The 20403-nt window shown below is 36.1% G+C and overlaps 1 protein-coding gene across 10 annotated transcripts in view; it reads left to right on the top strand.

Annotated features, from left to right (window-relative positions):
• Positions 1-17933, top strand: part of DOCK9 (dedicator of cytokinesis 9) — a 134609-nt gene extending 116676 nt beyond the window's left edge. For all 10 annotated transcript variants that reach the window (XM_075089964.1, XM_075089956.1, XM_075089945.1 and 7 more), the window contains 9 exons: positions 295-401; positions 5418-5540; positions 5883-5996; positions 7503-7649; positions 9760-9970; positions 11506-11696; positions 12946-13046; positions 13253-13391; positions 16711-17933. In XM_075089964.1, the coding sequence (XP_074946065.1) occupies positions 295-401; positions 5418-5540; positions 5883-5996; positions 7503-7649; positions 9760-9970; positions 11506-11696; positions 12946-13046; positions 13253-13391; positions 16711-16833 (1256 nt within the window). In that variant the 3' untranslated portion in view covers positions 16834-17933. The remainder of the gene's footprint in view (positions 1-294; positions 402-5417; positions 5541-5882; positions 5997-7502; positions 7650-9759; positions 9971-11505; positions 11697-12945; positions 13047-13252; positions 13392-16710) is intronic.
• The last annotated feature ends 2470 nt before the right edge of the window (positions 17934-20403 follow it).

Below are 20403 nucleotides of genomic sequence, written 5' to 3'. Positions count from 1 at the left end.
AGATTAGACACTGGTTTAAGATAAAATAGGAAGATTCAGACACTACTTATTTTGGTAGGTAAGAGTACAGATACCAACACTTGTGTTTTTTAAAACCTATTTATACTTACACGGTAGTGTGAGGTCTAGTATTTTCATCATGTAGTGGGAGGCTGGATTTTTTATTTATTTATTTACTATTTTGGTGCTAAGCGTGTTTAAATATGGCTTCTGCCTTATCCAGTGTCACAAAATGACCTAGCGATATCCTGATGGAGAAAAGTTAATTTGTCTGTTTTTCTTTTTGAATGACAGGGATGTTTAGGCAAGGATGTACTGCTTTCAGAGTAATCACACCTAATATAGATGAAGAGGCTTCAATGATGGAGGATGTTGGAATGCAAGATGTTCACTTCAATGAAGTAAGTAAACATAAGAGTGTTAGAATTGAAGTGCTGTTTGTTTTTCCAAGTTTTGCGTTTCAATCCGGAGGCTGACTAACATGATGGATGTTATAATTGTTTTCTTAGCTGTTGTTCTTATCCTAAAACTGAAAAAAACCAAACCTCTGTGAGCTGGCCCAGCTTTAGAGAATTTACTATATACATATATTTTAAATAAAGCAATAGCACATCGACTCAACACTGCTATTGGAATAAAAGTAAACAAAATGGGGTTTTAAGCTAGTTGACAGGATGAACACTAATGTGGCTTATTTATTAGAGTTAACAAGATCTGGGTTTTTTTAAAACTGACTTTGATTTAGATTGTTACTACACCAGCAATCATGAAAATGTATTCACTGTTTTTTGCTGGGTTGCAGTTTCCCTAAGCAAATATGCCATAACAATGAAAGTGGTTTTACTGACACCAGATTTGCGTCAATGTTTTTTTTTTTTCTTTTTTTTTTTCTTTTTCTGGCTTAAGTTTCACTCCTTATGTCTTAGCTGATCCATCTGCGCTGGCTGTACAGTAAATTTTACTATTAAGAAGCCTATATGGAATGATTATGAATACTCTTACTCATGAAGAGCTATGTCTATGCTATGTATTTGCCAGTATAGGTGGGGGAGGGAGGGGCAGACCACTACTTCCAGTAGCTGTGTTAGAAAAATTCCTGGTGTGTAAGCATAATTGTGCAACAAAAAGTACTTTTCTTTCGTGTTTTAGTTTGTATATGGTGAAGGTGTATGACAAAATTATTTGACTGTGCAAATTGTGGCTGTGCCAACAGACTTAGGGGGAACAGATGAAAGACTTGGGGTCTTAAGCCTGGGTTTAGGCTCAGGGTACCTGTGTTTTACTCCTAAGATCTGGTACTGCTTTGCTCTATAGCTTTAAGACAACAATTGTTGACTTGCCTTCTTCTGGGAAGGCAGAAGTTGCAGTTACTTGAAATGAGAAATATGGTGCTTTTTTTTTCCAAAGGTGCCCAATAGCAGATTGCTTTTTTGGAATTTATGTGCTATATTCTTTAAATCACTGATTCTCCTGATCCAGCGTGGAACTTAGCATGTTACTCAAAGCAAAGTGTAAGCTGCTCTGAGTAAGCCTAGAGTTGTGTTTCTAGTGACTACTGCTGATGGAAACTTCTGTTAGCAATTCGTGCCAGTGTCTACCTGACAAATCATTTGTCAGAGCTAAATTCTTTTGTGTTTTTTAAATTGGAAGGTCTTTATTCTTTTTCTCATTAGTCAGTCCCTGCAAAAAGAATATACTGCTTTTTCTGGGTCATTGAACTCTGCGCAAATTTATTTCCATCTCTCAGTATTTCCATGGAATGGAAGTAAGCCAAGAGGGAAATTATAAGCCCGTGGAGCTTGCAAATGGATCAAACCTTGCCAAATTTAATTTTTCCCTGCATGCAATCCTTTTTAAACTTAACCATGTAGTACTCTAACTGATTAAAAATTGAAAAAAAGTTACTATTTTTCAGATACCTTCTTACAGTTCACCGAGAAAGAGCGATAATAGGGAAGAACTGTTTGTTTTTTAGTAGACTAAAAATCATGGATAAATTAAGATGACTAGTAATTTAAAGAAATGTCAAAACAGGTAGTCTAGTTGTTACATGGATAGGAACATATCCATATATGGAGTGTTTCCTCAGTACGTTCTTATGTAAGCAAAACTGTATTAGCCTAAGGAAAAAAATCGTATGACAGATCAGTTAGAATCAGAAAGCAGAACGTATCTTTCAAGCTGTACTTTACTACTAGTGAGCAAAAGGATATTTTGATGGGAATTCTTCCTATACATGGTAACAAGGGTCATGTAGAAATTCTTTCTCAAAAAATTGGGATTTCCCTTTATGCTAGTTAGTTTAGAGTTAAATCTCCAAAAGAGTAATTACAAGTCGGGGGGGGGTTGGGGGGGGGGGTGTCAAGGGGACCCCTACAAGTTTCTAAAAGGGGCAAAATGTCTTTTATATTCTCCAGTTTATATAAAGTCTTCCTAATTAAGTGAAATTTGCTTTAAGACTTTGCAGTTTCTCATTTAAACAATTGAATTTTTAAAAATTCTCTGTTTAATTCTCATTTTTAAAAGAATTCTTTCTCAGGCCAGGGTTACCCTGACTCATTTCCTAAACCAGGCAGTTGGAAAAACAAAATTTTGTTGTGTGTGTGGGTTTTTTGTGCATTGTTTGTTAAAACAAAAAAAAAAAAGTTACTCTGTGTGTTTCATTAGAACAGTTGTTTACCCAGACAGCCTATTCAGCAGCACAAGTCAAAATTCTCCTTGCAGAACTAAAAATCTTCTGGGTGTCAGAAATAGGAAGGTAAAAGCCTGGAACCTGATATCCTTTCCATGCTAGACTGCTGCAAGCAGCCCATCTGTGAGAGAACTGAGCTATGGCTAACAGGCCTGTGGCAGGTGCCAGATTCCACCCAGATTAAGGTTGGAAAGAATTTCATTTAGAAGTGGTTTTTTTTTTCCAAAATAAACTCTGCCAGAATACAGCTCCATCACAGATATTACATCAGTCTCTGCCTTCCTATTTCTCTTGTTAGCTGTGGCTTTCCATGAGAGGAGTTATTCTAACTTGCAGATTGGTAAATGAAAGAGCTTCACAGCTCAGATGGTATTGACATGCAGTGTAATTCAATATATTAAAGCACTTTATGAAAAACAGAAAGAGGTACTTAACCAAACATACAAGCTACTTTAAGTATGGTGGTGAAGGCTGGTGTTCTTCATGGATACTCAGGCTGATGTCGTTCAACACCTTCATTAGCAATGTAGGTTATGGGATACAGTATATCAAGTTTGTGGATGAAACTAAATGGAGGGATCTCAGACTGAGGGAACACAGAAGCATCTCGAAGTTCTAGGTAGACAAGTGCAAAGCCTTGCATCTGTGAAAAAAATCACCCAATGTGCCAGTATGGGCTGGGGATTGACTGGCTGGGCAGCAGCTCTGCAGAAAGATCTGGGAGTTGTAGTGGACAAGAGGTTGAATGGGAACCAGCAGCATAGCCTTGTGGTAACACAGGCCAACTGCATGCTGGGTTGTATTAGAAAGAGCATAGAGTCAAGAAGTGGAGGGAAGTGGGTTTTCCTGCTTCTGCTTGGCATTTGTTGCGCCCCATCTGTAATCTTGTGCCCAGCACTGCCCCTCCAAAGTCAAGAGGGATATCAACAAACTAGAAAAAGTCCAGCTCCTAAGGTGGTTAGTGGAAGAATCAGACTCTTCTAAGAGGCGTGCCTTAAAAGAGCAAGAGGCCGTTCTCACAGGTTACAAGGGAAACTCTGATAGAAAGAAGTTTTTTCCATATACCCAGTGAGGATGGATAAGCATTGAGACTGGTGGCACAGAATGTTGTGTTCTTTTCCCCCTCCTCACAGCTCTCTCACATGAAGCTTTTGTTCTTCATATTTTTTTCCTGTGTGCAAACAAAATTTTACAGCTTTGCTGCATTTGGATGCCCTCTGGCGTCTGAGTTAACTCTTGTCATAAAAGAGTGTTTGTGGACAGCCCTCGTGGTCCAGCAGTGACACTGGTCTTTCAGTTCTCCCACCTGGTTGCTGAGGATGGACATACTGGGGAGTCTATACAACCCCATAATGATTTGGGGGAAGGAGGAGATGTTTTAGGGACCATTGCAGGACATGGATAAAGGTAGCATTTTTCAGTCTTTTTGCTCTTGGTATTAAAGTTGTTTTTTCTTAGTGATGTCTTTATGCTGTCTTAGTCCCCTACCAAAGGGAGGACAGGACTAGAGTAGCATTGGATCCCTTCTAAGGGTAAAAGGAGTTATTTCCATCTTCTGGCTTCACTAATACAGTGCAAGAGTGGTACCAGAAGGTCTCAAGAGGTAGAAATGTCATGTCTTCTGACACCTCTCAGTCTTAGACTTGGATTCTTGTGAAGATTCTTGGAGCTCCAGACATGTTTGAAGAGGACTGAGGTCTGTTAGGGTATGTGAATGTGAATGGGCTTCTTCACCATAGTTCTGTCACACTCAGACCATGACCAAGTACTTGACAGCTTTGTCACAGGAGCTCTAAGCTGTTCCATAATATCTGTAAAATTGTTTGTTATAACTGAGTTAATGGGGTTAGCCAGTTAATTTTAAATTTATTAAAACTAGAGAAAAGTAATAATGCTATCTTAGTTTTGTTACGCTTATTGAAGTAGAAGAAATTAAATGCATGGAAAACAAAGAATTATGACAAACTGAAGAAAGGGACATTATAATTATGATGTAACTGCTCTAATGCTAAATGTATGCTTCCATTCTAATGTACAGGTAAGCATAGCTCTTATTTAACATTAAATAACTATCTTTTTGTGACAAGGATATTAAGATCAAACGCAACAAAGCCAAGGTGTTTTTCTTCTTGTAACTCTGTTTTGACCCTTCAGGATTTCTCAGCTTCTCTAACTGTTGTTATATGTCTTTTCATTCTGGGCCAAGTACACCAAATTCTACTGTTGTACCTTGATAATTACTTCTGAGTACAGATCTTGGTATTGTATCTTTTTGCGTTATTGTTGATGTAATGTGTTTGATAGTTTTCTCCAGAACCATTACAGTCAAGTGTTTGTATAGCTGTCTTTTAAAAATAATGTTCTTTGTGCAAAACTACAAAACCCCAAGGAAACAACACTTTGACAAAACATGTTACAAGGTAAGACAAGTTTGGGTTCTCATACGGGTGTCATCTGTAGACTTAAGAGGTCAGGAGTATCTAAAACAAAAATGCTGTTCCTGGTAAATACAAAGGGTACAGGTGCACACTCAGACCATTCTGGTTTGTTTTGTTTCCTTTTAACAATTTTTGATTGCCACGATAATTTAAATTGCTATGTGTAGATAATTTTGTTCTGAGGCAGGATCTCCTTTTTCATTGGGAAGAACTTTGGTATAGTTATTTGCCATGCTTTTCATAAGTACTGAGTTGTTTCACTTTTTCAAACGTGTATCCCAATCTAGGATGTGCTGATGGAATTGTTGGAGCAGTGTGCTGATGGACTCTGGAAGGCAGAACGCTATGAGCTCATAGCTGACATATATAAACTTATAATTCCCATTTATGAAAAACGGAGAGACTTTGAGGTACTAAATTCATCCTAAGTAAATTTGAACAAGAAAAAAAAAATCCTAATTTTTCTAGTCTAAGTGTGCAACACACTGCACAGGAGTATTACAATTGTAACTTAAATATCAATGTGTTGAGATTTTTGCTTTAATTTTAAATAGTTAATGTTTTTCTGTAACTTTTAATTATTTATATTTATTTAATCTTACATATTGTCGTTCTGATACAAGTGCTAAATCTATTACTATTGTTCAATAATGCGATGTCTTTAGTTGTTACAATGACATCATTGTTATTTTAAGATGGGAAAGCTCTAAGTTATTCTTTTATCCCATTATATGTTTTCTTTCCTTTTTTAGAGGCTTGCTCATTTATATGACACACTTCATCGAGCATACAGTAAAGTAACAGAAGTTATGCATACAGGCAAGAGACTGCTGGGAACTTATTTCAGGGTAGCGTTCTTTGGTCAGGTGAGTATTATTTAACTTTCATTTGTCTGCTCTATGCAGTGAGGGAAACCTGAATTGGTTTTACAAGGTATACTATTTCATCACCTATCTTGATACCATGACATAAAACGCACAAGAAATACGGTCTGTAAGAAATAATTAAACACCATCAATAATTTAGTTTAAAACATTGTTCAGTTCCGATACAATTCTTCCTTATTTTCCTCAGTAAATTTTTTGCATTTTTTTTCTTTTTCTTCTTTTATTTACTACCTTAAGGCAGCGGTAAGTTTTCTGTAATGGCGGTTCTTAGCAATGTATTGACTTAATGTCTGTAGTGCTACTTTGTTGTTTGCAAGGCTGCTTCTTAGATTGGTGTGCATTAATAGCCATTGCAATTAAGAAAACCCCATTAAGTTCCATTTAGAGAACGAATCACTTTGCTATGCATCAGTATTGCATGCTTCAAACAAAAGTTCTGGCTGTGTATTGGACAGCTTCACATCCTCTAATATATGTCTAGAATGCATATGTATCAGTATGGTATCACGCAGTATCAAGTAATACACTTTCTACATGCATAGCCCAGTTGCTAATGTTCAGCCGAGCATGGAGAATTGTAAAATACTCTGAGCAGTATAACTTTACATGTATTCTGTTGTCTTTTATAACTTTATAGCAATACCAGTTTACAGACAGTGAAACAGATGTTGAGGTAATTACAGTAACTGCTTACAAAGCAAGCAATGCAGTAACAATTACTGCATTTCACCTTAGTCTGATGTGGGTATTTTTGTCAGTCTAGCCTGTGTTTATACATGATATGTTGTGCTTCTCTATTTTGTCTGTTTCGTTTATGACAAAAATATTTATTTTCTGATTTCAAACATGAACTCAGACACGGCTTGTTGTTTTACACCAATGACCTGTTTCACTTTCCCTGCACTCTATATTGCATTTAGTTATGGTTTTAAAACAAATGCTTTATGTAATAAAAATAAAGAAGTGTATGCCAATATTGTACAACATAAAATTAAGACTTTTACATAAATTAAATTTCATTTTCTGGAATTAATTTTTTATTACCACATGAAGAAATTTTTCAGATTATTTTTATGTAAACCATTGCCAAAATACTCACTTGTGAATCAGATAGCCCTGTTGGGCAACAAGATGTCTTTTTTGGCAAGTGAAACAGTGCTAAAAGCTCACTTTTAAATAAAAGTGAAGAAAAGCTATCCCAAAAGCTTGGCACACCATAAAATTACAACAAATCTTTAAAACTTTAACTATGTTTCCATTACCTTTCACTCATTCTGTAGTACATAATTGTATTTTTCTGTTGGTTTTTTTTTTTATTCTCTTAGGAATCTTTTTAAACTTAGATTTTAATTTCTCTTTCTTTATGTTTGCTTGAATCCTGATGTTAAATGTTCATACTTGCTTTGAACAACACACATTATGTTTGTCTTAATCATTGTCCTGTGTGTTTTTTTCCAAGATTTTGATTACTTTATTCTTTTACAGGGATTCTTTGAGGATGAAGATGGAAAGGAATATATCTATAAAGAGCCTAAACTCACACCTCTCTCAGAAATTTCACAAAGACTGCAAAAACTGTACTCTGACAAATTTGGATCTGAAAATGTCAAAATGATTCAGGATTCTGGCAAAGTATGATCTTTATTGTCTCTAAAAAATTCTAATATATTACTTCCACTAAACCACTTGAAATACTGTGGGACCACTGTCTGTTACTCATTTGGTTCACAAACATATGTGTCTAAAAACTCTACTGGTTGAAGGGAGTGAGAGAACTATCATCTCCTATTAAATTTTTTTAATTATTCTTAAAGGTAAACTTAATCTCCGTAGTGTTTCCTCTCAAAATAATAACTGCATCTTAGAACAAATTTGAATTATGATCATATCCTGTGTTACCTTTAGCTATATTTCTTGCCAGTTCATGCACAGTCATTCTTTGGAAGTTTTTCCCATTTCTGCACCTCAAGCACAGAGTCCAAACTTTCTTATGAAGTAAGAAACAGAACATACCCCTCTTTTGAGAAAAGTACCGTATGTAAATAACATTTTAACTCTGTGTCAGTTGTTCTTGTTCTCCTTTGCCTATGTCTCTGAGTCTGTTCAATTTTATAAATGCTTGAACTGCAGGAAAAAAAAATGCTCACACAAAGTCATCTGGTTAAATCTAGATTTTTGTCATACGAAATGCTTTCCTTTGTAACTGAAGGTTCCAAAACCAGTGAACTGAAGGAGGGCTACAGTATCCCATATGCTGAGAAGAACACATATTGCACAGGATGCCTCTCTGCATTCCTTTCATTCCCTTCCTCAGATAATTCTTAACTTTTGTTTGGAATCAGACTTTATGGTGATCTTCTCATATTACAATTTCCTGACTCCTCTGTTCCTTGATTCTCCCAGTAAAATCACAAAGTTCTGTGCTTCTCAGCCTTAAAGCACTGCAATGGTGGGCTTTTCAGTATTGGAACTTTAAAAGGAGAGGAAGACTTATGCAAGAGCCAGATTTCATGCCATGGAAGGCAAGAGATTTATACTGTAATCTCAGTTTTTCACAGCTCTTCCGATATACTCTCCTGAATTCTCTGCAATTAATTATAATGCATGTTTGTCAGCATTTGTAGGGAACATTTTCTATCAGCTATATCAGAATGAGCACATAAATTACCACTTAAGTTCCAATCCAATAATCCTGAAAACATTGCAGATTTAAAAAGAAAAAAAAATTCAAGCTGCATGTTCCAATAAAAATGGATAACAGCAGGGAGACCTTAGCTCTATTCCCAGTTTGCTTCAGGACTTACCTGGTGACTTCATGTGTGTATTTGCAGTGGTTTTTTCCCCACTTAGTTTACAGAAGTGAAATGGCTCAGAGGCAGGCAGAGAGAACATGAATATTTGGCATGGGGCAACAACTTTTAGAAGGATGCACAGGTTTATGTTACCCTCTTTATCCCGTGGTTGGGGGAACTTAAAAAAATAAACAAACAAACAAACAAACAACAAACCTTCATCTATTTAGGGACCCTGTTGGGCAAAGACTTTTGGAAGCCTTACCTATTAGTACTAGAGACTACTTGCTGCTTTTGCCAGATAAAAGATCTGCCAGTCCATGAGTCTCTTACTCATTTAGTTCTAGAAACGAAATGACCTGAATAGTGAAGCCTTCAGTTTGCCCTGCTCTCACCAGTACCTTCTTTGGGACCCTCATACGGTGTCAGAGTTGACACAGACAGGTTGGGGAGTGCCTTCTGAAGGTGATAATCTGAACTATTTACAATGTAGAGTTTTATTATTAATTATTAACTTTTCTTATCACTAGCAATTTTTGGTCTCCTGTCTACTGTTGTATCGGTTGTCATGCAGAACAAGTATTTGTTTCTTGGTTTTCTGTATCTGTGCCTTCCAGTGTTAATCATGGGTACAACTCTGGTTTTGTGTGCAGTTCTGCATATAGCAATTACCGATAATGAGTGTTTAAAAAACCCAAACAAACAAACAAAAACCGACAACAAAAAAACCCCAAACCAACCCCCCAACATGTTGTAATGCATCTAGCTGCATTGTCTTCCTAATACTTAGAAACTGAATGCAGAGAAGCCCAGTGAGAGCATTAATGTTTCCTGTGTTTTCAGTAATTTACAGGTCGAGAGACCAAATTTAATATCTGAAAGTTGTGTGACTACAAATAAATCCACTTTATTCACAATGTAACTATTTAAATTGTTTTCATGTTTTCAAGGTAAATCCAAAGGATCTAGATTCAAAATATGCATATATTCAAGTTACACATGTAATTCCATACTTTGAGGAAAAAGAGCTACAAGAAAGAAAAACAGATTTTGAAAGGACTCATAACATTCGTCGCTTTATGTTTGAGATGCCTTTTACTCAAGCTGGTAAAAGACAAGGAGGAGTAGAAGAACAGTGTAAGCGACGGACTATTTTGACAGGTACTGCTTGAATGGAAATCTCCTTTAAAAGAAAGCTGCTCTTTTATTTTGTGGGGTTTTTTTAATATTTAATTCTTAATACTAGGTTTTTCTATATGTTGTGTATTTTGTCAGAAAAAATCCTTCGGAAGACTTCACACATGGCTGTTAGAGGCAACAAGAATTGGAAAGTATACCAAAATACTATTAGACAAAGCAGCCTTTCAAAATCAGTACATACTTGAAAATAAATTGTATTCGAACACTTATAAATGACCATCTGAGAATACCTATATAATTGCGTGATTTCTTACCCCCTAAGCATTGGAAAAAGAGAGTAAAATCTCATATTTGACTATATTCTAATTACCTTTAACTTTTAAATCATTCTGATTTTTTTTTTAATATTGGAATGTCAGCACCTCTCCTTTCATCCTTCCCTGTGCTCACTTCTCTTTGCTATAAGACATCAGAGAATGGTGGTATTATGCTTGCTGGTTGGGGTATGGGTTTTTTCAGCATTCTTTCAGTCTGTGGACCTGGTAAATGCAGCATTGGTTCTTTTGCCTAAAAGCAGCTAAAAGAGCCCAAAGGCAGGTTCTGGTTTGTTTTCCAGCCTCTGTTTAGTTGTGACTTTAGAGTAATCACATGTTTCTCATTTGTTGGCTTTAGAAGGGAGAGTGAGTGCCCATCTATCTCCTCATAGGCTCCATATTTAAAGATGTTTAGTTTAGTGATACAAAACATTTAATTATCTCTCTTAAAAGTATAATAAAAAGTTATGGTGTGTTTGGTGATGTTTCTGGAGAAGGTGTAAGTCCGATTTTATGAAATAACAAGATGCGCTTTGACTGGAAACGTTAATTCAAATGGTCTGAGTCTCTGTCCTGTATGGATTTTTCCATTTCACTTACTTAAAGCTCGTTTTAGCTGTCAGCTAAAATACTTTTCATATTTTTAGCCAAAGCTGAGTTTCAAATTGGTTTCTTCAAGGGTTAATCCTCAAATAATTTGGGGGGTTTTTTCCTGGAGCTTCAAGAATTGTGAATCTGGAGTCAAGCTTTCCTTGTTCTTTGGAAAAGACTGTTTGGTGTTTTGTCTCCGTTAAGTGTAATCTTCAGTATCACTGTCTTAATATAGTAGTAAAAGCAACTTAAATTACTTTATATGTTAGCTGTCCATAAGTAATACTTGTGAGGAAATAGAAAATACAACTTTGCTGTTTTTGATTCTTCTCCTCCTTGAGATATGTGGATGATAAGCAATTACTTTTACAGTTCTCATATGAATTAAGTTCCAATCATTTATTTCTTGGTTATTATTAGTGGCAGTAATGACAATGATCTTTCTTTGCTGTAATACATGTAAATCTATGCATATTTACATTTTCAGTATTCTGTTTCCTTGTACGTTTGGTAGTATTTCTAATTGTATAATGCGTTATTAAATTGGGCAACTAATTACATCAAAATGATATTTTTAGCATAAAATTCTATCCAAACACACCTTATTCAAAAACCTTTTTCTAACTGTATTAAACTTGTTTCTGTCCATAGCTATACATTGTTTCCCATATGTGAAAAAGCGCATTCCAGTAATGTACCAGCACCATACAGACTTAAACCCAATTGAAGTAGCCATTGATGAAATGAGTAAAAAAGTTGCAGAACTTAGACAGCTTTGCTCTTCAGCTGAAGTAGATATGATCAAATTGCAGCTGAAGCTACAAGGAAGTGTCAGTGTTCAGGTAAGACCATATACTTTGCCATTCAGCTCTTTCTTTTGCTTCTGTCTCTGATAATTATATAAGAAGCATGTTGTCATTAGTTTCTATGCTGTATATTCAAGAATGTCCTAAATCAGAAATATGCTCGCTGTTTGCAGTTATTTCCAGAACAGGAAAAGCAATAAAAGTATTTCATATAAACACTGATCATGGACAGTTACATGGAAGGATCAAGATTAATCTCTGGAATTTCTGGTGGTATGAGCCCCACCAGATTTGGTATAAAGCTGAAACTACCATAAAACAGTGATTTCTCATATGAGGATGAATGAACATATTCTTGCCTAGATGTAGGTCTGCTCACAGTAGGTTCAACATGGTCTTTATTGCTTTTGTATTTTAGTCAGGTCCCTATGGAGATGAAGAGGGAGTGACAAAATATAGGAGGAGGGTAATAGCAGAAAATCTCACTGTGCAACATTTCGTTTTGCCTAAGGCAAGCAAGAACTGAATGTATAAAGAAACCATCAGATTCACCAAAATAGGATACATAAAGCAGTTGTAGCATGTACAAATCAATATGGTAAGGGTCTTAAGAATGCAATGACAAAAGTGCCTCTCTATCATTTTAACTGATTCAAATCAAAAGAACAGTAAATACAGTTATCTAAAATGAACTGTTGTCATATTGAAATTAAAAAAAACAAAAAAAAGAAAAAAAAAACCAAACCCAAACCACCAAGGTTCCAAAATCAGAAAGTTGTTAAGATGGCATTTAGGATGAGAAGGGAGGGGCTCTTACTGTTAATATAAAAGAATAATAGGGATGAGTCAGAAATCATTGAATCCACTTTTCATGTAGGTGCCATAGTAGCGCAACTAAATTTCTGCTAATTAGTGCAGAATTTTCAGCTTGGAAGAGTGTTTTCAATCGATAGGCAGACCAAACAGTAGGAGATGTAACTTATTTTCCTCATTTTCCCACCCTGATTTCATAAACAGAGATGACAAATGGGCACTATCGCCAGTTACTTTGCCACATCATCAAAGTGGTTTCTTTGTGCCAGGGCAGGCTCGTGCAGAGTGTTATGGAGACCTCTCGTTCTTTTATGTTCTAACCGCAGCAGTCGTCTTATTTCATAAGCCCAGCTTATCTGAAATCAGTATCTTCTTCTAAGAAAAGCAAATCAGACAGACACCTGTAGTATCTGTTACTGATAAGACAATATGTCAGAGAACTGCCTTTATTTTGTATTTCTTGTCCTTTTAGGTTAATGCTGGTCCGTTAGCATATGCAAGAGCTTTCCTAGATGATACAAACACCAAAAGATATCCAGACAACAAAGTAAAGCTACTAAAGGAAGTTTTTAGGTATGTTTTTTGGAAGAGGAAAAAAAAAAAAAACAAAACACTTTCTCCAAGATGTATATCCTAAGAATTTTTTAAGAACTTTTAACTTTTATAGTGTCCTGACTGCATTAAAAACATACTTTAAGCTATCATTTTGGATTAATCTTTTGGATTTTTGTGTTCCTGATTGACATAATTTTTTTTAATTATTATTTTATCTACATCAGGCAATTTGTTGAAGCTTGTGGGCATGCCCTGGGTGTAAATGAACGACTTATAAAGGAAGATCAGTTGGAATATCAAGAAGAGATGAAGGCCAACTACAGAGAAATGGCAAAAGAGCTTTCTGAAATAATGCATGAACAAGTATGTGCTGAAATTAAATTATACATACCAGCGTTCAGAATATAGCTGTAATGTGAAACCACTAGGAGAACTGTGTGTAATGCTTTACACAAAATGTTTGTTTCTTTTCTACCCGCCTCCCCTCCCCCCTCATTGGACCCTAAGCATATCATGGAGTTGTGGAAGTTCCTCTTTTTTTTTTTTTTTTTTTTTTTTTCTCTTTGTGCATTTTCTGCAGATCCTTTCTTGACCTTCAGAATTAAATCTTCCTCATTAAGAAAGTATATCTGGTTAGCACCAGCCTATTTTTTTTTGTAGGAGAGGAAGACTACAGAAAAGATAAAACAAATTTAATTACATGAGTATATATATATGTCATTTATACTTCATAGGTGTAGTAGTCACAGGGGTCTCTCTTCAGTGGCCCAAAAAGTTCATTTTAGTCCATACTTCCTGGTAACTGCAGGGGGATTTGATCTGCAAGCTTAGCCCTTTTTCTTCAGATTTTGGAGGTGTCAGCATTTACTTTTGCAACAAAGAGTTAAACATCTTTCAAGAGGTATTCCAACACATTTTCTTGAGGGGAATCCACTACAGGGAAGCTGGAGATATGAGAAAAGGAAAACCAGAACTCTCGTGGAGTGAGGTGTAGGACCTTGCATCTAGGATCTGTGGTAGAAATGTCTCCTGACTATAGAGGCAGGGATATTATTTCCGGGAGGAAGGAAGGGCTGAAGGTTCATGCTTGATCCCTGCCTTCTTGACATTTTTGTTACGATATTCATCACTTCAGGTTCCTTTTCTTTCATCCACTGTTATTTGTATAATCTTTTCCCAGAGCCATGGAGTGGCTCATAGTTCTTAACCCTTGAGTCTTGTATTTCTGGCCCACAAGAAATACCTGTGTTTTCTGATAATATTTTACCTTACAAATACACATCTGTGAGACTTCCTTAGATGTGTGAGCATAATAGCAGCTTTTCTTAGTCTAGGAACCAATGCATTCTAGTCTGGATAACCAGCTGATAAAAAGAGAAGCTCTGAGTTTCTCTTGTCCATATGAAAACTATAGGCTGTACTCAGAAATGAAATTGTACAAGAAAAATCAAACTTGAGACCTACCTGAGGTGTCCAGCCTAGCAGACATTTAAATGCTCTGTTAATCTTACAGGGTTTTTTTGATTGCATCCTTTAGATGTACAGTGACTTTATGCATTTACTATTTTCTGACATCTTTAAATTATTATTATGCAAGAAGTACTTGCTCAAACAGCTAGTCAGCTTGCCAGCGTAACAGCTTATCCATAGACTTCTCTAAGAAAGATGTGCCTTTATTCTACCCTTGCTTAGATGGTATCCAAAATTTTTATGGTGATTTTTTTTCTGTTAAAAAATGTGTCAAGTGTCTAAAGTTCATTTCATATGCTTTCTTGCTCTCTGTTATTTCCTGAAGTGGTTTTCTCAGGTACTGTGGTATGAATAGCTCTGTGCTATAATTATGGTGAAGCACAATAATACAGCAAGTGCATAGCCTTTGTTTTCATTCTCTTATTCTTTTGTTATACTATCACAGGGAAAAGCTTATCACAAAACTAACTTCTTTTTTTTAACCACCAATGACAGAGAATGTTATGAAACAAAGTTTGTAGGGACTGACCTGCTCAAGCAGGGGAGTTGGACAAGATGATCTCCAGAGGTCCCTTCCAACCCCTACCATTCTGGGATTCTGTGTGTGATGCTATCCTGTCAGAATCCATGTGTTGGTTGTTGTTTTGGTTTGGTGTTTGTGTGTTGTTTGTTTTTTTTTTTTGGGGGGGGGGGGGAACAACAAACAAACAAATAAAAGTACCCAGCTAAAAAGCCCCCCCAAAAAAACCCCAGTGTCTTTCAGATATGCTTGTAGAGGAAAAAGTTTTGAAAGATCCCTGGAACAGGAAAAGAAATTGCTTAGCTGACAAAAATGGGACAGTTTTTATTTCAATGTGATATATTGAAAAGCAGAAAGCAGTGGAGGGTTTTAGAAAGGAGGGTAACAGCTTGGACAGCTGATCAAGACTATTTAGTTATATGGGAGAATTAGACAGCTGTACAGAAGACCCCTTCAGAAAAGAGAGGAAAATGTTTTGGTCAGATAATTTAATGATAAGAATAATAAATCAAAAATTTATATTCCCCTGGCATAGGAAAAAGTAAAAGGATATAATGACAGTTTGTACACAAGAAAAAAATACTTTGAACTCAATGCAAGATACATACGTTTAAAAAATGCTCAGGTGTGTGAGTTTCCAAAGGCTGACATAAGAAGACGCATGTAATGCCTGAAACTTCAGGAGTTAATCATATTGTCTAAAAGTAAAAAAAGAGAAGAAAGGGCAAACAACTGATACCTGTTGAGGTAGTGTGAACAGAATATGAAAGTACAGTACTGACTGCAGTAATGTGTACTATTAGCCTACCGCTGTGTTCTTTTTATATGAAAGTAATTAGTTGTAAATAATTAAAACATCCTATGTTATTGGGATTTTGTTTTAAATTAGATTGGTCGCTCCCCTGAAGGCTTAGAATCATGAGGCTTTTCACTGAAATGTTTAAAAATGTCACCTTTGTATGCCTGCCTATCGCTGTATTTGGAAAAAAGAGCTTCTCATAGTATTTGTTCTAATGTCATTGAAAGAAAACCCTGTTATCTGTCTTATAACTGTGGATTTTAAACAATTACCAAAAAATTGTTATGAAAAATACAGAAATGAATCTTAACAGATTTCTCTTTTTTTCTCCTCTGCTGCTTGCCAATATGATCAGATGGGATGGTAATTAGTTTTCTTTACTTCTGCTCTTAGTTTGTCTAATCTTTACATAATTCCTTTCTTTCTGATATTTCTAATATTAACATCAGTAAATTTATAGCTGTTAAGAATGAAGTCTTTTTGGTGCTTTGATAGCTTTTGATAAGAAACGCTCAAATCATACCTCCAAGTCAAAAAAAAAAAGAAGCAAAACAAACAAAAAAGAGGCAAAAAGAAAGCCTGCTGTCCTCGTGAAACTCCTTTTGAAAGTTAACAAGAGAAATGAGAGAAGCTCTTCAAGCTTCCTCTAGAGAGGACAGTGTAATACCTAAATTGGGAGAACTGATGTTGGAGCAATAACTGCTGCCATCCTAAATCTAGTAGAGGATGGCTGAGAATAACCATCCCCAAAAGGAAGTTCTGTGCAGAAAGTTCTGTGAGAAAGTGCTAAAAATTTGAGCTGATACGCAGCACGTTATGAAATCGGTTAGCCGTTTCATAAATGCTTGTGTCATTTAGTAACATTTTGGTAAATACATGTTTTCCGTTTTAAGATTACTCCGGTTGAAGAGAAGGCCAGTGTTATGCCCAATTCGCTACACATTTTCAACGCCATAAGTGGAACTCCAACAAGCACAGCAGTTCATGGGATGCCCAGTTCTTCTTCAGTTGCATGATCCTTTTGTAAAGGAAAGTATGTTCGTTTTATCTGAAGTATGTGGATTTGCTTCATCGTGTGGGAACTCAGGATTTTGAAGCTAAATGTTGGGCACGTGCAAGCTGCATAATTCGTACGAATGTCTGAGCACACTTAGCAAATAGCAGTTACTGGTGATAGTCTTTTAGAGTAAGGGAGGCACACATATTTTTTTAATCTTGCTGGTAACATTTCAAAGTATTCACAATGTCATTGCAGCGGTGCGTGTTGGAAAAATATAAAGTTGAAGTTAATTTCTCTTTCATTAGAAAGTATTACTGAAATTAATTGCACATAACAAAGTGTTGTGGGATGTAATTTTGCAGATATGTAACATTCAGGTGTTCTTTTTGTGTATGGCACATAGAGATTGATTCCAAGTACAAGAACTATTTTGGGGCTAGACAGAGACACTAGTTTTTTGGGTTTAATGGAACTGACAATAGTAGTTTTTGTACCATTTGGCAAATTGTTGTGCTTTATTTTATACCTTGTTGCATTTTGAAGGTATGTGAGCTTAGATCTTATTAAACAACTAAATACAACCAAAGGTCTGTATTAATGAACACTGAGCTATACTAAAATATCATAGTAGTAAATTGTTATGTACATATGGTTTGTTAATACAGTCCATACAGTCTGTACATAAATGTATTACATTTCTAAGCATTTTTTAATATTCATACCAGCTCTTACCTTTCTGCTTTCAGTTTATTGTGAAAACTTGCTCATTCCAAGTACATGCAGACTTTACAGTTCATTTATTCCTGTGTATAAATAAGTGCAATATAAAGATGTATACAGTCTTTGCTATGTTAGGTTTATATGCAGTTATTAAAAGAAAAAAAACTTTTTTGCCAAAGCAATGGAGTATGTAATTGGTGATCATGGTTACTGTGGTAAATGGTGGTATAATTTAAAGCTTTTTCCATATTCTTATTCTTTTAAGACATTAATTTAGTAATTTTATATTTGGGGAAAATAAAGGGGTTTAATTTTATTTAACTGGAAGCACTGTCCTGCTGTAATTAAACATTCTGTACTACATCTATATTAAAAAGGAAAAAAGTAGTTACTTTTTGCACTGTGTGCTCTGGTTTTTATTTCAGATTTGTCCCCGAGACTGGGGAAAGATGAAAGCTTGATCAAAAAAAAAAAAAAAAAAAAGAAAGTAATGCTTTTTGCAGCTTAGGTATGAGATGAGATGCAGACACTTCTAGGGTGTGTTTCATATTCCCTGCCAAGAAAGGGAATTTAGGTTATTAGTTAAGACATCCGTTTTGGATCCATCACATTTCACTCAGGTAGCATGTTACAGTAACTAAAAGTTGTTACTCACTGGTACAGTTAATATTAGGAATTCTTCAGAATTTTTCATCAAATGACAGCAGAAATCATATCTTCATTATGGCATAAGGTTTACTGTCATTTTCTGTAGCATAGCATGAAACTCATATGTTGTCATTACTCATCAAAGATTTTTCCAAAACAGCTCATCCTGGCAGTGAAATGCTGGTGAACTCTGCTTTTTCCAGTTAGGTTTCTGAAACAAAATTCCTGTTTGTTGAAAATTCTTTTCCTTAAAAAAAGGGGGATAAATACTTCTAGACAGTGAACCCATAATGCTGTGATAAGAGACAGTCCCCTTTCTCCCCCTCCACCCTATATGCTTTCAGTTTGTTTGTGGGAAAGGGGTACAGGAGTACTTTTTTACATATCAATCTAGTTAGTCTCAAAAAAACATTTCATTATTTGCAGGAAATATCCTCTAAGGTTGTTTTGCCGTTCAGGAAGATTTCTGTATCAATATATTAATAGAAATGGTGTACATCGTGGTGGCTTCTTGTAATTACCCCATTTTTTCTAACTTCCCCTTTGCCCTTGGAACAGAACTGACAGTTTCCTACAGTTGTACAACACCTTTTGCACTGACACCCCAATTTGATGTAGCTGTATCTGCTAACCAACCTATAAATGTAGTATGTATTCATAATAGAATATGTAGCTATGTATATTTATATACATGTAAATATATGTGTAACTGTGTTGATTATTTGCTGAAAGTAAGCAGTTGAATGTAGTTGACAAAAGGTTGACGTAGGTTTACACAGTATTAACGATTAGCACATATTCAACTCCAAGTCTACAGTGTTTTTGTTTATAATCTTACATGATGCATTTATATGAGAGAACACACCCTCTCATGTATTGTTTTGGTTTTAGATATGCTAAGATTGTAATTGTTGGGTTTTACCTCCTGAATAATTCATTCTGCACCAGCCTCCCTTTTCTGCTGCTACTTCCACAACATGCAAATTAAGTATCTAGTATGTGTTTTTCTTTATTTATGAAGGGTTTGAGATTTGACAACAGTGTGTTAGAGGGAACTTAAAATTATTATCTGTTTAACAGTTGCTGGTCGCAGTGTTGACTTACTTGTTCTTGGCACTGGTTTATCTGATCAATGCCATACACTTTTTTTTTTTTTTTTTTTTTTCTTCTTCTCTTCTTTTCCTCCTTTCTTCCACCCCCTCCCCCCCTCCAATGAAATTTGAGAGCTTGTTAAAGTCTATATTTGACTTCTGCCATTTGCTGTGCAGTGTAGCACTTGCTTGTGTTTTGCCTGGGAGAACTATGGTCAAAGCATTGGCCTTGAACCTAATCTGGTATTTGGGTGCTGCGTTGTTGCCTTCCCTTTACTTCAGGAACCATCTCATGAAGACAATTACCAATTACACCTTTTCCCTTTTCTCCTCTGAGAACCAATTGGTGGATGAAAGGAAAAATGGCACTTTCCCTTTCTTCTCCTGCGGGGTAGATGTTTTCTTCCTTTTTTACAATAACTCTTCGGTATCTCCAACATCCTTGGGTAACCAAAATACTCCTATTAGCATGTTTCAAGAATACGTTTCCAGATTTTCCTAAGGTTAACCAACTATTTAGATATATCACACAGGGTTATGTCCCAAGGCAGTATGGTTATGGGTAGCAAGGCACGTGCGAGAACATGGGCAGGTACTTAGAAGGGTTGTTATTTCTAATGGTCTGGGACTTTACCCCCAGACAGTTGCAGGATCTTGATAAAGCGATAGAATGTTTGAAAAAAGGATGCCTTGGCTATGCCAGAGACACAATTTATCGCCCTGTGCTGGGGCCTGGCATAGACCTACCAAGCACTATTGAGCACGCTCAAGGGGAAGAGGAGGTTCTCTGTATCTGAAGACATACAAACAACCCTGGCTAAACCAGAGACCCAGCCCTTGACTATATCAGTTGCCCCGATAGTCAAGAAGAAAGAATGGAAGCTGAACTCAACTCATTTATTAAGGGAGGAAGAAGCTTCTGAGAGCAGCGGGGACAATCAAAAGAGGCAGCCTGTTCTGCAGCAGAGCAGTCACAAGAACAGGAGGGGGAAGAGGCAGAAATCATCAGTCAGAAACCACCTGATCACTAAGTGAGGTGCAAGATAAGCAAAAAGATTCCAGCCATCATCCAGGCTGTTTTTTCCCAGTGCTGGGATACTGCGGTAGTCAGGAATTAGAAGGTCCTG

The sequence above is a fragment of the Phalacrocorax aristotelis genome, chromosome 1 (genome assembly GCF_949628215.1).
Source record: "Phalacrocorax aristotelis chromosome 1, bGulAri2.1, whole genome shotgun sequence".
Lineage (NCBI taxonomy): Eukaryota > Metazoa > Chordata > Aves > Suliformes > Phalacrocoracidae > Phalacrocorax > Phalacrocorax aristotelis.
Note: the sequence above shows the minus strand (reverse complement) of the source record. Positions and strands in the feature narration are given on the sequence as shown.